This window comes from Amblyomma mixtum, chromosome 1 (assembly GCF_055824585.1).
Source record: "Amblyomma mixtum isolate Tamu chromosome 1, ASM5582458v1, whole genome shotgun sequence".
Taxonomy (NCBI): Eukaryota; Metazoa; Arthropoda; class Arachnida; order Ixodida; family Ixodidae; genus Amblyomma; species Amblyomma mixtum.
The window spans coordinates 283501181-283518062 of NC_143012.1; the positions used below are offsets into that span (position 1 = coordinate 283501181).

At 46.2% G+C, this 16882-nt stretch overlaps 1 protein-coding gene across 6 annotated transcripts in view; it reads left to right on the forward strand.

The window, feature by feature from the left end:
- LOC149371922 (uncharacterized) overlaps positions 1-16882 on the forward strand; it is a 636308-nt gene that overhangs the window by 271493 nt on the left and 347933 nt on the right. For 4 of the 6 annotated variants that reach the window (XM_089566243.1, XM_089566242.1, XM_089566244.1 and 1 more), the window contains exon 3: positions 12629-12720. The exons of the other annotated variants lie outside the window; for them this stretch is intronic. In XM_089566243.1, coding sequence (XP_089422369.1) covers positions 12701-12720 — 20 coding nt within the window. In that variant the 5' untranslated portion in view covers positions 12629-12700. The remainder of the gene's footprint in view (positions 1-12628; positions 12721-16882) is intronic. 6 annotated transcript variants of the gene reach the window in all.

Below are 16882 nucleotides of genomic sequence, written 5' to 3' on the forward strand. Positions count from 1 at the left end.
TGAAATAAAAAAAAACCGCATTTCCCAGCATTTCACCCCGGAGAAGTCGAGCACAATGAATTGCTCCGCTCTTTTGAAAAGCTTTATTTTTCTACAACTTTTGTGTGAAGTCTTGATGATTCGTGAGACGCGCGCAAGCTGTCTTTCCTCATTCGGTCTATATCACTCAGGAGTCTGCGAACATCCGTGCCACGACAAAGCCTGTGGCAGCCTAAACGGGAGCTCCGAACACCCTTCCCCGCCCTCTTCCACCCTCCTAATGTAGAGCGATTCAAACGCAGCCCAGAGCAATGACACATCATAAGACATTCCCCCCGACCCATGCGGACTTAATTCCTGGCTTTACTCTCTCGCGTAGATTACGCCTTTTTCTCTCCTTTTTTCTCTCTCTCTCCCCCCTCTCGCAGCGCAGTCGCACAAAAGTTAGGTGCGCGATGACACTCTGGGGAAGCAGGAGCCGCGGTGCGATTCAAGTTTCCGTCCCCGTCCTGAGCGCGTGCGCACGGCCCGCGAAAGGCGGCGGGAATAGCGTTGCGTGGGAAAAACAAGTGCCCGCGGTACTGAGCGGAAATGCTTTTGGGCGTCGCTTCCTGTTCCCTCTATAAATACGGTAAAAGCGCGTACGCATATGCCCCCCTGCATCACTTTCTCCCAAGTCGCCCCCGCACGGCGCCCCCCCACCCACCTCCCATCCCTGAACGCGTCGGTTTCTTTTAGCGTGCGATACGTCCCGCGGTGTTTCTTCTTTGTTTTCTTTTTTCATGGCAATACGGCGTGGCGATAGATTTGAGAGAAAGGAAAGGAAAAAAAAAGAAGAAATTAAGCGATGTGAAGCAATAGTAAAGGGGAAAGGTTACCGCTCTTCGCATTCCAGATACTCGAAACAGCACGGTCTCAAGGATTGTGACTTAGAAGGATGAGCATTTCTTTCATGCTTTTTTATTTGCGCGATGAAAAACTTCATGCATGTACCGAGTTAGAGCGCCGAGTTGGGCGGGTTGGTGGTTGCTGTCTTTTCTTCTCTTTGCCATCTTTTTAGCGCTGTTTCCACCAAAGTGTGCATGCTTGAAGCTTTTTCGTGAGGTGCATGCGTATTTCAACGAAATGCAAATGGCCCTAAATAAGGAAGAAGCCTTTTTGGGAAACTGTATATTTCGATTTCATCATTTAATAGAGAAAAAAAATTACTTCTCAGAAGGCCAAACAAGCTGAGCCCCTTTCGTAGATAAACGTTAGTCTTAGCCGTGGCAGCTCAACCTACTTATACAGTAGTATTATATACGTGCGGGCAATTATTAATCTTAGCTCCCTTTTCTGCTTCACCTTTTCGTCTCTTCCCCTGAGCAGTGTAGAAAACGGGCTTCTTCTCCCTGTTAACCTCCCCGCCTTGTGCCGCGATGTGCCAGTTCGAATTTATCTGTTCCCTGCTGTGGAATGATAAGATCCCGTGAGAGAAACTGTCTGCGGAGTGCGTCAAGAATTGCTCCCGTAAGGCAGTGTTCAGGGACCCATGAACAATGGAGGAGGCTGTCGGACACCACGTTATCAGACGCATGTGAATTTGTGGCAACCCGCCGTCGATGGGCAACTCGCCAGACCTGATGCCGCCTGGGACGCCCTCGTTGGTGCAGATGACGACGCCGACATCGTAAAATCATACGCTGATAAAAATAATTGTGCGTGCAATGTGAGGAGCTCGACCCACCACCTGCTGCCGTGAGCGCTTCCAACTGCGATTAGTCATGTCGCGTCCCTAAACCAGCTTATTGGTAGCTAAGGTGTCGGCGAGGAGCATGTGACTGCGCTGGAGAGCTTGGAAAGCGCAGTAATGGGATGTAGTTTGAATTAGCAAACGCGTATAAAGGACTTATACTGTCCGATTTGGTATTTTTGACTGCAGCATGGGAGGTCCGCGTTGTAATAACCTCGGATAGAACTAACGCAACCCGCGGGACCGTGAGGTTCGCTATAAGTGGGCTCGACTTATACGTACAAATAATCGTGCGAAAAAGTCAAGCGCTAGCGGCGGTGCTGCGATCCCGTGTTATACCATATGGCGTTATGTCTACAGCTGTCAAAACACGCAACACGAATCTCAGCTATAGAGGCGCGGAGCACGAAATCAGTACTTTTGACTATATGACAGTCATGTCATATGTGCGAGAAAAGTGGCTTTTGCTACGGACGACGACAGCGAATTAACTTGCGTCATCTCAGAAGATGAGAGAGGCGGGAACTACGTATATGAGCCATGCCCTCCGAGATCAGTAATTAGGCAAGGTTTGCTAAACCATGAGCCCTGCGGCATCTGAGGCCACGTATGAGCAGTATGAACGCTGCCTCATAAATTGATCGCGTCGCCGCTCTGAACTAACGCTGACTGTGAATGCTGTGCGGCATCGTAGTAGACCCCGGTTCTGAGCAGTCGGCGTAATAAGCTACGGCGTGCTTTATGCGAACTTCGTATCTATTAGTGGAAAACTATTCGAAACCTCAGCGGACATTCCATCAGTTTCGAATAATTTTGAACATGGACAGTTGATTCATTCAGCGGGTCGAATAAGAGAATATTCGATCCGCTATTCGAAAATTTTGGATTGCGCATGCTCCTAAAAATTTATCAATCATCATCTCTTCCCCACCATACACTAACCCACTGGCTCAGTTACAGGATTACTCTTTTCTTATGCAAACCTGTAGACGCGAGTTATCGCAGAGTCACGTACTGACGCCTTTACTATATTTACTACGCATAACTGACGCCTTTACTATATCACTCCTACCAACTGCTATCGGGGGGTTGAACGAACTTATTCACCGTGCTGACATTGAACTAAATTCCACAAAATTCAAACAGTTTTTAATAAACCATTTTTAATAGGTCCTGTTTCACATGGTTCTATTGACTTTTTTATTTGTTTCTTTTTTTCATAATAAAGCAACTTTGTTTTACTTGTGTCTGCTATTTGTATTCGTTTCTGCGTGTTTTATTTATGCTGACCAGTGATCACCCTCTGTCCCTCCCCTCTGATGTAATGATCCATCAGGGGTCCATAAGGGCAAGGACAAAGAAATCAATTATGATGTATAGAGCGGCGGGAACCCGAATCCTTGTCAGTGAATGACCAACGTTCAGATATTTTCATTTCAGACTACCAAAACGCGACATTGTAGCTGCTTATGATAGAAAGTTATTAAATGAGGTACAGTTGCAAAGTTTTTTTGTGTCCATTTATTTGTTCGCCTTAGAATAAGCCTATGGGCCTATTAATTATGAAAATGAGCTCAAAACACCGATGCACCGCGTTAATAATTCGTTAGTACCTATTTTGAACCGACAGTACCAATCTCGGCCGACGCCAGCGCTGAGGTACAGCTTGACGTCACGGTCGAACCAGCCAACTTGGACACGCAATATTGATGACGTCGGCGTCGCCGGAAAGCACCGGCTGTTCCTGAGAACAGCCGCCGGGTGTGGTGACGTCACAACAATTGGGGCTAGTGCACCTTGACGTCACTTGATGTGGGTGGAAATGCCGAGATTCTTGTCGCACAACATTCGAAATCACATTAAATTATACGTTCCATTCAAAGCCTGTAGCTGCGACTGAAGCTTACTGGAAGGCTTCACCTTACACTAGTGACCTTACACTAGTGAAAGAAATCATATTGTTTGTTCGCGTTCGAAATTTTGTGCGTGTACCCTTTAATACAGGCTCAGTCGAACGGCAGGTGAACTTTATCCCAAAAAGAGTGATGTGCAGAGATCACAAACGAGCAGGAAAAGAACATCATGCAAGCACTGGGAAAATTTGCATGGACGAAGGTTGCATCTCCCAATGCGTGACTGTGACGCGCGTAGCGAGGAGGAAGACAAAGGAATGTCACTTAAGCGGCACGCTTAGGTCGAATAGTGCCCAAAAGTCACGTTTTCTAGAGCTTATGGGCCGGCGTCTTCGCACGCTCATCGCTCTTGGTGAAAGCACAAAAGCACACCATTCTTTCCTGGTGGACAACCCCGCTTCGGGAAGGCAAGACCGCGGTGGCATTGAAAGGTGTTTTCCTCGCACTATTAATTGATGAAAAGGGCTCGCCTATTCTGTGCGGTAGCAGCGGACAATGCAGAGGCATCCGCGAGCAAGATTAGCGCAGTCGTTTTCCTCGTGTATAGACGGGCGTGCTGGTTGCGTTTTCTTTTTTTAATCCGCGGAAACCGGTCTCTCAATTTCCCTGCCGAATGACGCCTCACCTCCAACTTAACATCGGCACGTGTGTGCTCTGGGAGCGTTCAACCCCCGGAATAATTTGAAGGCTGCGCTCGTTTTGTCGCTGCGTTGTGTAATAGCTGTACTGTGACACACACTGCTTTCTGCCTGCATTGCTCGGCAGTCAGAGGCTCGTCTCTTCTTTCTAATGTTTATCATTTCGTCAGCTCGGCCAACGACCCCTGTTACTAGAAGTAGGGGGCCTCCCTTCAGACTGCAAGGTACATGTGCTGCATTGCTAATGGCTCAGTAGTGTAGTGCGACTTGTGCAGCCCTGGTCGAAAGTCCCCGGCCACAATGTTCGCTGTTAATTAAACCGTGTAGTGAGGCACTTGCGCCAGCCCTTCTTGAGGAAATCTTCAATAGACTATCTATAGATATTCTATAGACTGTCTATGGGTAGCCTGCAGATAATAAACCAGAGGTTCTATAAATATTAGTGACAGGGCAGCTGCCCGACTACACTTTTCACTAAAGGTGCGCACATGCTGCACGTTGTGACTGATGGCTCTGCCGACGTTTATGCTATCTCGCCAGAAAGTGTGGCGCCTAAAAATATGCATTAAAAATCTTTTTCAGGTGTAATATTTCCGAACCTCTATGCAGCATGCATTTGTTTTGTTTTGCGCATTCCGATATTACTTTGTATTTTGGCAGAACTGTGTTCCCACTTGATATGATCGATCTTCTATAAAATTGGCGGTATTCAGAAATAAATAAAAATAATTTTATATACTACGGTGATGTTCGTTAGAATAACTCGTTTTTTAAACGCAAACACGGCAAGGCATCCAGCCCGGGTAGCGTATCTGGTCTTGAAATGCTGCCAAGTTTTGCGAGAGCAACCAACCTCGGGAAGCTTCCGCTCTAATGTCGCTATGGTTTTAAGCTGTGAAACTTTCAAAGAAGTAATCGAATCAGCAGTAAGTGGTTAAAGGCAGATCATAAACCTGATGACTCTATTCATTAACTTCAAGACAGGCTGCTAGGCCGATTCTTCCCTGTCACATAAATGCTGAGATCTTTTGCAAAAATGACACTCCTTGTCAAGAATTGAGCACTAAAGTAAAAATACTTGCGGTTCATCTTTTTCTGTATATATTCGTTTTTCTGCTTCAAAGTTTTTCATCAATATTGTGCATAGTGTAGTTTGTCTTGACCTGCTCGTGATGATTTTCGCTGTGTGCACCCAAAACGGGCCGAAATAGTGAGAGTCGCCTCTCTTGTAGGGCTGTCCTGATCAATTTTAATTTCAGCGAATTCAGCCCGTGGTTGCTGTTTTGACAAAGAACGCAGAACGCAGTCGTGTCACGATGGCTGGTACAGCCCGCCAAATCTTTAGCTGGCGTGCGCGGCGGCCGCTTTTTCTGTGCTCCTGCGCTTCGGGATGAAGCAAACTTGCGGAAAGCTCAATACTATGCATCGGTTTAGTGAGCCTGTGCTTAAATTTGATATTTTCGCAAGTTTGCTCCGTCATAAGCTACGGGAGCACGGAAAACGCGGCCGTCACGCACGCCAGCTAAAGATTTGGCCGGCTGTACATCTGTATGCCGTTAAGTTGAAAAATATGTCCTCTCAGCTGAGGCTGCTGCAAAAATGAGCAGCATGTTCTTAACTAAAGTAAATTTTTTTGCCAACCAGCTTTGCAAAAATTTCAATCCGTGGAATCCTACAGAAAATCACTCCGATTTCAATAACTTCACACTGAGGTAACAGTACTTACGGTAGATTTTTTTCTCTGAATTCATTTTATTCCTCATTGCAGAGTGAACGAGCCTACCGCAACAGCCTACCGCCATGCGAGCTGCTTCATTGTTTTCTTTAATATTAAAGATGGAAGCCATCATCGCTTCTTTACCCGAGAAGAAGGATCATGGAAGAAAAAGAATGTTCTAGCTTCTTTAAATCGTCGTACTGTCTTAACAGCAAGGTAAACAAAGAAAGCATAGTAATGGGTTTCTCTAAATATAACCAATGAGGCAGCTTATACTCCGCGATTCTCCTGCGAAATAAGAGTACTGAGATGCCTGGAAAGACGAGCCGCTGTGCCCTTTAAAAATTTCTTTAGACAATCTTTAAACTGTCCACAGACTTTTGTCAATAGGCTCTATAGAGTTTCTATAGACAAATCCTATGCACTAATCTATAGACAGTACAACTCCTATCGACAGTCTGTGCACAATCTATAGATTTATGGCTATATACTCTTAGTAGATCCTTGTCTATAGACTATAATTATACAAAAACGAAGTATCTATGGGCAGGGAATAAAGTCTATAAGCAGTTTATAGAAAGTCTATAGGCTATTTCTAGAGGTGGCACATTTACTGGCAAGTGTTCTTAAACTTCCACAGGCAGCGCGAACACTAAGTGCGCGCTAATGACGCCCTCTGTGTGATCTGTGTGATAAAGAAAAAGCTGCCGGGTGCGCCCTACCTTATTTAACTGCCTTAATTATCTTTGGCGAGACCTTCGATACGACAGCACGAATGGAACAGTTAAATGACGGATTTGCTTTGATGGAGAACGACTAACAGTTAAGGAATCTTAGCAATATGGAGTAAATTCTTTTTTCGATCATGTTGTAAAAGTTTTGGTACCGCTTCAGAAACTTTGCGGAGGACAACTGCTTGCCCGTTTACGAAACAGTTGCAGAGAAATTATTTATTTTAAATTGTGCCTGATATGTACCCACCCAAAGCTTATAAAGCTGTGCGCGCGGATGTTATGCAAGTCCAATCTAGCAGAGCTACTAAAGCCGCGTATTATGATCACTTTACAGTCGTCATTTTCGATATAAGCGAATTAACTCTTTCATCCGTTATGGCACATACGTTATTCGAAAACACAAAAAGCATGGTGAGTGCCGCCGCGGTGGCTCAGTGGTTATGGTGCCCGGCTGCTGACCCGAAAGACGCGGGTTCGATCCCGGCCGCGGCGGCTAGAATTTCTTTGGAGGAGAAATTCTAGAGGCCCGTGTACTGTGCGATGTCAGTGCACGTTAAAGAACCCCAGGTGGTCGAAATTTCCGGAGCCCTCCACTACAGCGTCTCTCATAGCCTTAGTCGCTTTGGGACGTTAAACCCCTTAAACTAAACCAAACCAAACCAAAAAGCATGGTGAGGCGCCGCTGGTAAGGTCTGTCATATCGCATTTATAGTAGGGAAATTGTGGTGTTTATGTCTGCTTATAGTAGGTGCGAATTAATGGGTCATTGTTGGAGGAGATGGTCGGGGCGAGGGGGGGGGGGGGGGGGGGGGGGTCCGTTAGCTGTATGCATTTTTTGAAATTTTTTTATGGAAAAAATGGGGTCCGGCATCGTTTTCGTAAGGAAAATTTCTCGCTGGAGGTGGGGGATGGGGAAAGCCAATTCGATTTCGGCTCATAATTTATGTAGCCACTATTTTTTTTTTTCAGCGGATCTTTGTAGTAAACATACTGCACTACATAGATACGAAAATTGAAATTCATAGCGCTATATGCACTGTAGCCGCCGTGGTGGCTCAGGTATGGCGCTCGGCTGCTGACCCGAAAGATGCGGATAGGGTCCCGGGCGCGGTGGTCGAATTTCGATGGAGGCGAAATTCTAGAGGTCCGTGTGTATTGTGCGATGTCAGTGCACGTTAAAAAAACCCAAGTAGTCGAAATTTCCGGAGCCCTTCACTACGGCGTCCCTCATAGCTTGAGTCGCTTTGGGACGTTAAACCCCATAAACCATAAACCTATAGTATGCACTGAATATCACAGATGGTATATGAATAGGGCCCCTCGTTTTGGGTAAAACCCAGTTTTACCCTATTCTTCCACCCTGAAGAGATTTCTCAAAAATCAGGTTAAACCGATTTCAACCTCGAAACCAGGCCATACAGATAAGTAGTTTTCCAGTGCACGAGCCTGAGACACCGTATGAAAATTAGCGAATATACTGCGCTTATTTCATATCGGTTTTTTCAACAAACTGACCATTTGAAACCTTTTTTAACGCTCGATGTTCGTGACGAGGCTGAATTTGAGGTTAATTATGAAAAGTTCGCTTTCGAAGCGAAAGGCCGAAACGCGGCTTCTAATCAACAGCCTTATTAGAATCATTCTGCAACAAAGCCTTTCCCATGTTCGCGACGTCCTCCTCGAAGTTTATTTTCACTTTAAAATAACCTCTGTAATAATTAATGAATTTTCTCGTGGTAATAACCAAAGACAGAGAGGTCTTCCATGGACGCGGAAGATGCTGCGCTATAGATGACGACGTAATCGACAAAATAATTAGTAATATATGACTTCGTTAGCTTTTTTTTTTTGCTGAAACCTGCCATTTCCAAATTGTTTATGAAATAATTAGCAATAAAGAGACGTGAAGACTCCGCCTGTCACGGTTGGCAGGTGGCAGAGTGGAGAGAGGAAAATGACTCTCTCCACTTGCATGAGAAATGAGAGAAAGGCCGGAAGGTGGCTCCGCCACGGTGACTGCCAGGTGAGCTGAGAAGATGAACAGAGATAGCAGAGCGGCGGGCGCGCCGAGTGCCACTCTGCCGTTGATGCGGTTGTGGGCGAGGCTGCGCGCCACCTCTAGAACTGAGTGTCGATCGATACTGGAGATCAGACACGCAACAGAAGACCAAGTGTGCAAGTCATTCAAGTGCAAAGAAGTACAATGACCAAGTGCGCAATAAAGGAAGGCGTAAAGTAATGTGTGTGATGTGCCGTGTCATGCAAGGAGGAATGAAAGTCATGCATTTTCAATGTTATGCATTTCGGTCGGATTGGCCCAACGATCGGCTGTCAATTTTTTTTCTGTTCTTGAAGCCACTGTTAAATTGAAGCTGGACTGTACCGCTTTTGAGGTTCCTGATTTCAGCGCGCGTCATCCAAGTGTTTTCAACCGACGTTGGTAGTAGGGAAAAAAAAATAAATTTCAAGCTGGCGCTTTCATTTTATGCGTTGAAAAAAAGGGCATTATAGCAGGATTAAAGAGCGTTGTTCCGATTGTGCACGCCGGGAAAGAGAAAACGAGAAAGAGTGAGAACATGTCATTATGGTTCACGGAGCACCTCAGTTTCCCAGAACTCCAGCATTGCAATACAGAGAAGAAAAAAAAGTTACTGACTGCACAACAGTAGAGCATCAATGTACCTTATGAACCCTCCAATACGAGTAGCATTTCCCTGTTTTTCTATGTCCGAACGTATGGCCTCATCAAGGCCTCAGAAGTTGAGTTAAGAGCCTTCATGTTTCATATCTCTGCTCCAGAAAGGAGTCACACAGCTCGCATACAAGCCATAAGAGTTATGGCTGAGGTAGTATTGCAAAGCGAAGTTGCTCCGTTTCACTGGGTGACCAAGCACGGAGAAAATTAAGTACGCCTGCTCTTCACAGGGCTTGGCGTGCCGTGCGCATAGTATTTCTCGCATTCACTTGTCATAGAAAGGTGCTTACTGTTATTTACTTGTGCCGCCCCCGCGTTGAAAGAGAGGCCTTGTTCGACGAACATGCTCCAATAACTCGCTTTGCCTGAGGAGTATATCATGCAGAATTTAGGGTATCGCTTCCTGAGCACTACATGCACTTTCTGCCTTATGTTTCTTTATAGGCTGGGATTTTGAACACAGTTCATCAACTACTGTTTTAAAGTGAAAGTTAGAATAAAATAATCGTCCTTATGTCGTGTACCGTCCCGATTGCGCACACAGATCTGGAGAAACGTTCCTTGGAGTCTACTAAAAAAAAAACTGCAGACCTGTAAACAAACGTCACCAGCAAAATCCATAAAAATAGTTTCACATTCCGTTAAAACAGAACTGCTCGCAGTTGTAAACTTAAAATATTGATTCCACTCGCCACCGTCACACACGCGTTTCAACAGAACCAGCTGTTTAAGATAAACTACAATGCTCTGATTAGACTAATAAAACAACCTGAAAAACAAAAGTGTTCAGGCCTGTTCCTCTACAGTCTAAAATAGTGCACAGAGTTAATAGCTAAGCATGATTTAACAGTGTTTGATAGGAAACTAACTCACTGCGGTCGCACGTCGCCGTAACTTGCACGCGTAAGTACCCAGCATTTTTCGGTCTTCCCCATAACCAAAAAATGGTCGCGGGAGTTCAACCTCCCCTGCCTCCCCCTCCCCCAACTTCCCTCTTTCGTCCTGCTCCACGGCCCGCAGATCACAAGCCTGAACGATGTGTCTCTATAGAGGGCAAGTACTTAATGTCCTACACGGCAAGGCTTCGCTCTCGCTGGTCACACGGTAACCACTCGATTTGGGGAAGTCATGTCATTGAGTGGAGTCACCGAGTATTCTGTTTGGACGCATGCGCTGCTACTACTACTCCACCGACTATGCGAATGCTGGAAGACATCTCAAACATAGCCATCGCTGTGAAACGCCGCGCAGTGTTCTTGTCTTTCCTGCTGATACCATGATTGCAGTCTCGATCCGGTTGCAAGTATTTCCGAATAGAACTAATCCTCTCCAATCCTACTCGAACAGCGACAGCTGTATGTGATAGGTCTTCGGCTGTCTGGGGCGCAGGCGTCGTCTCTATAACCGGAAACTCTGCCGCTATGCCTATCGAGGAGGAGCGGCGGTGTGAGCAGGTGCAGTTGTATTTAAATCTTGCTAGCAGCGGTAGACCACTCTCGGACCACTCTGACTTATTTCACAGCTGTCTCTTCATCGTTTGTTGTTTGTGATTATCAACCCTTTTGAGCCTTTGTCATACACAGTGTATAGCATCGCTTCAGGATGATTTCGCATAGCACGTCTGAGAAGCAAGTGCTCTCCGAAAGACGCGGGTTCGATCCCGGCCGTGGCGGTCGTAGTTAGATGGAGGCGAATTGCTGGAGATGGAGGCGATGTCAGTGCACATTAAAGAACCCCAGGTGGTCGAAATTTCCGGAGCCCTCCACTACGGCGTCTCTCATAGCCTGAGTCGCCTTGGGACGTTAAGTAGTAGTAGTATAAAACTTTTTCCCGCAAAATGGGACGGGGTTTAGGGGTTGGGGTCTTGACGTTAAACCCCCTTATACCCAACCAAACCAAGCAAGCACTCTGAGCTATAGATACACCCATCTGATGTCTTACTAGCATCGCTGTTTCAGCAGCCACACTTTGGTCGCTCAGCCATTCACTAACACTGTCATTCCAAATGGCGCTCGTGGTGGTGCGAGGAATGTTTCAGCAGCGAACGCCCAAAGGCACCTAAGTTGAGCACGAACGCGATGACGATGCGGATAAGAATGTAAGTGCCTGACGAACTAATTGCAACGAATAGTAGGAAAACGAGAAAATTGTGGTATTAGACGCATCTCTTTGGTGCAGCCTGCCATTTGTGGTTTGTTTGTTGAGCAATGAACTATAATTAGAGCATTTGCCCCAATAACAAAGCGTGCGGGCATGGTTGATTAGTTGTTTTCATTGGTAAAAATAACCCTGAAAGAGTGTGATTGGAGCGAGCGTACTTGTAAAACGCAGTTTTGCCCTGTTTTTCTACTTTAAAAGTATGAACCGTTTTCACCCCTTCAATACTGGAGATAAGTTAAAATCAGGAAACGAAGGGTTCTTAGAATATGTCGTAGGAGAAAAGCCTTTCTGTTCTTTTTTTCCCTGACTGAGCGGAGTGGTTACTACTACATGGAACGCTGTACTAGTTTATACGAACAAGGCGGCCTAACTGAAATATGCCTTCCATAGTTATTGCATTCCTTGGTTACTGCATTTCGTAACATTATTACTCCCGGTCCAACAGGTTGCTGTTCTTTTGGACACTAATTCGATCCCAAGGCTGCAATATACCGGACACAGCGGGTCGCCACACAAGGCTGCCTAGCAGCAGGTTAATACGCATTAGCTTCCTCGTTGTCTTCGCCGCCCGCATTATTTCCTCTCTTGTCCCTGCCTCTCTGTCATTATTGCGGACGCCGGGCGTGCAGCGGAAACGCGCAGAGGAGCGCAGGAGGGGGAGACCTTGCTCACAATCGCTTAGCATATAATTGGTCTTGGCTCACAGCTCGCCTATCGGCTGTCCGCGATGGAAGCAGTCCGAACACACACATACCCGGTCGACCGTGCATTAAGCCAACTCTTTGTGAGCGCCGCGTCGCCAGCGCGGAAGAGGAGACCTCGCCGCCTCGGCGCGCGCCGGACACAATCGCCACATTCGCGCGCCGCTCGCTAATAATGGTCCTGGCCCGCAGGACAAGTCTGATACGCGCCGCGCTCTCGCGATCGTTAAAGACTCGCTCGGGTGTCACCTTGTACGCGTATGCAAAAAGGTGTTAGATTCCGATGGGGGTGAGTTTTGTTTTGTTATACTTACCCGGCCCACTGTTTTATTCTTTTCCCCCTGTTCTTCTTGGCGCAGGACTGGGGGCAGCTGCAAAGGCGATGACAGTGGAGGAATAGCGCCTCGAGATAGATACGCCTCGTTCCGTGAATGCTAGCGCCTCTGAAAAGGTAAGTGTAGCGACGTGTCATTACGTCCGGCCTTCTGGCTGCATGCCTTATACGAAGTTGGCGACTTGTTTCATTTCTTTTCGCTAGATTTTTTCTTTCTATGGGGCGCGAAGAATGTTCGGGACCGCTTTATCTCGCTCGCCTATATATGTATCCGTGTCGTTTGTTAATACTAATTATAAATGCCTTTGACACCCTGGAGCGACGCCCATTTCTATATGCATATACCCTGAAACAGTACCACTGTACTCGCGTATTCGTTGGTAGCTGATAACGCGTCGTTGTGCACCAATAACCGATCTTCCTTCGGTGCTGTGCCGCCTCCTTAATTCCATTTGCCAAAGGAGATTGTTTTGGAAAAGCCTGTACAGTAACTGGAGTAAAGCTTCCATCTTTTAGGCGCTTCCTCACGAAGCAATGTACAGCCGGCCAAATCTTAGGTGGCGTGCGCGATGGCCGCGTTTTCCGTGCTCCTGCCCCTTGTGACGGAGCAAACTTGCGAAAATATCAACTCTAAGCCCAGGCTCACTAAGCCCGTGCTTAATAAGGAGCTTTCCGAAAGTTTGCTTCGTCGTAAAGAGCAGGAGCGCAGAAAAAGCGGCCGTCGCGCACGCCAGCTAAAGATTTGGCCGGCTGTACTTACAAGAGAGAAAGCTTCACGGCTTGCCATTCGCAGGTAAACGAATTTAAGCACAGGCACGGTTCTTGCGACATGCAGTTCTCCTATATTTAGTTTTGTGTCCGTATGGAAATTAATATCTTTTATACCTCAATATGCCTTAGTGCTTCTAAGTTGGCCTTCCTGGACAGTGACTGCAGCGCATAAAAAGAAAATTTATTGTAGAAAGAGAGCCTTCGAACTCCGGATTCGCCTTGAAAGATATATATCCCTCGAAAATTTCGTCGGGACAATGGCACGGGGTTGCTCAAGGTTGCAGCATTTACGTGAGTATTAATAGTTAACCCATTCGCATAATCAACGCTCCCCCCCCCCCCCCCCCCCCCCCCCCCACCCAACCTTGACTGTAAAGAAGCGCAATTTTTTTTTTTTTTTTCGCGTAATAAACGCACCCCCCATTTTGGGGAGGCACGCAGTCTCCTAATGATGATAATGAATGCTAACGAGCGCCCATTTCTGAACGCCGAAACAACTACACAGTAATATGAAGCACAGTTTACGAAATATCAAGCGCTAACCATACGGAACGAACAGACAATAAGAGTGTTCCGCGAGGAATGCGCGAACTAATAGAAAACACGCCTGGACACAAAGGATTTCCCTTTTCGAGCTACCATATTAATGACTGCTGCAATTGTACATGATTGCGGCTTCGCGCTGAATGTTCTGAGTTGGTCTCGAGCGAACTCTGCGGTCGTGCTCTCTTTGGGCAGAGTTATGGGCTACTGGCGAAGTACACGCGCGGATTTAGGATAAAATCTGTTGAGACCGACGGCGCCAAGAAGAGGCGGGGGTTGGCGATCTCCATCCCAAAGTTGCCTGGCTGCATCAAAGCCACAGAGGCACTATTTCCTACGTGCCTAAAATTTATAATGATGAAGGTAATTCCTTTATTCTCCTTCTCAAGGATGTGGGAGGCAGAGAGAAAAAGCTCGCATTGTAGCTTGAAGATCTTTCGCTTCTCCGAAGAGAATACATGGTTTATCGAGAAAAAAATGGCAGACAGTATCACCATATCAGCAGACAGTAAACAGGCAGTTGCAGGACGACGAAGGGAATGAAACGAGGCACAAATGAAGAACGTTCTTAAAAGGAAATGTAAAACTTCGTAACAAAAACGATGTACATATAATCCTGACACATAATTCACGCTATTAGTTATGCCCACTCACGTATAACTGAAAGAAAATGGCGCAAATCTTTTGCGGTTGTTGTTGTTTTTGCTGTTGTGTGCGCTCAAGAATTAAATTGCGGCTTTGGCAGAAGGTGAGCAAGTGTGGAAAAGCGTTTCTAGGCATATTTTGCCAGTAACTTCTCAATGAATGCATGCGCCAAAGATCGATGTTCCCTGTTGTGTATGTGATGTTCGTTCTGCTTCACGAAGTCAGCTCTACAATGAGCGAGATGTTGTTCTGTATTTCGGCTATATATTTAGAAATTACGGTGGTATGCGTAGAGATCATAAATTATGATTATATATGTTGTCTTTCAAAAAGAAAAGGTGGTTCAGATGGATGGTCATACCCTACTATTTGTGTATATTATTCTAAGCATTCTTCTCTGTTGATTGTGTAATTTTCTCAGGTTTGTGAATGATTTATTTCCCCATAACAAGTGACAATAATTGAGATGTGACCTGAAGAGTGAATTATGATGCAGCATTTTTCACTTTTATACGGAGGATGCGCTTGCGCGCGTAAATCGATCCAATGCCACCGGAAACTTTAGGTGCTATCTTATCTGTGCGAGCATCATGTCATTTTTCTCATTGCGAAGTACAAATAGCACTTTACAGGTTTCTCTACGCCACTTCATGACAAATTTCTATGCGCTATTCCTGCCGAGTATGCGCAAAAACCTTGGTAATCCAAAGCTTTGCTTATTGTTCACAAGGGGTCTTCAGACATCGCGTAAAGGTGTCATTATTGGCACCTTTACGCATCGCACGTTTAACGATTTTACTGGTGGATTTCGTGCTTTTGCCGAGGAGAAATAAGACTGCGTGAATATGACAAGGACGAGCGGTAAACAGAACGAATACCACCCTGCGGGCGCAGTTTCTTTACCTCTTGCCATATTAGCGCAGTCTTACTTTTCCTCGAAATGAAGCAACTAGCCCGCAAGAACGTCTCTATTGCGCAAAGGCTTCGCTGCCGATGTGTATCACACTGTGACTGTCCTGTGTCATACACTGGACTTAGCAGATGTTCCACTTTTTCTTAAGGATAAAGCGGGGAAAGCTGACGGCCAGCCTTTTGTTCATCCGTTTCTCTCACACGTGAATGCGGGTTTGGGGACATGCACATGCACGTGCATGCACACACGCCCATGCACATGCACGGGTCCGGGTACGGCACAGACTCGATCAGGCTCGGACAAAAGCGCTGTCAGCGCGTGTGACGTGTCGAAACCCTCTTCCTGAAGCGTCTCGCGTGCTTCCTACATTGTCTGTAAAGATAATAATAATAATAATAATAATAATAATAATAATAATAATAATAATAATAATAATAATAATAATAATAATAATAATAATAATAATAATAATAATAATAATAATAATAATAATAATAATAATGTTTCATATGGAAATATATTTTTGCAACTTGTGGCGTTGGAGGTTTCATCCCACATTATAAAACCCTCTAATGAGATCTTTCCCGCTAATCTTATAGGGCTTAAAGCCTGAACAGGTGACTTTGATAAATCACTGTGTTATCAAGCAAAAAATAGGACATCTTGCCCCGTTCAAATGCATAAGAGGCACTTATGCTTTGCCTTTCAGTCAGGCACAACTTATCCATTTCTTTAAGCCGCCTTGCTCGCGTTACCTGAAAGCTTGGCGTCCGTGCACGACTTTGTCTTGCGCTTGCTGGAAGCTGCCATCTTAGAACTCTGGGCTCTCATAAGGGAACTTGGCGTAAGCGCAAACAAGCAGTGCCCCATTCAGTGGCACTTCCTTCATCGTAGTTTTGTCACGACCTCACTTTCTACCCACCACGTGTGTCTCGACAGGCTCGGAAGAGAGTCCCCCCTCAGGATCTTGATGGGGGCCTAGCACAGCCCCCGGGCGCCCTTCAAAGAGGCCGTGATGAAGCCAGCCGCAGACGCCGCGGGGGTGACGGGACGGCCGAAAATTGAATGTGTCGGTCCCGCTGTAAGTTGTCACATTGCCTGTCACTTGTCCCGTGATGGCGTTTTGCCGCCCCTGTGCGGCGCAAAACTGCGGTTTTCCGCCAAAAAATGGCGAAAAGAAGCGAGGGAGGGGGAGAAAAAAAATGAAAACGGACATAAAAGGCAACCTGGCGTGCTGCGTGCCGTACACCCGCGGCCGGGAAATGGTGGAGTTTAGTTCGCCTATTTTGTGATTTTATTTTCTTTCTGTCTTTCTTTTTTGTCCTCGGCCTGAGATGTGCTCGCGAAGGCTCAACAGCACTGGACCGCCTGTCGTACGCGAAGCTTCTACCATGGCGCCTGCATAGA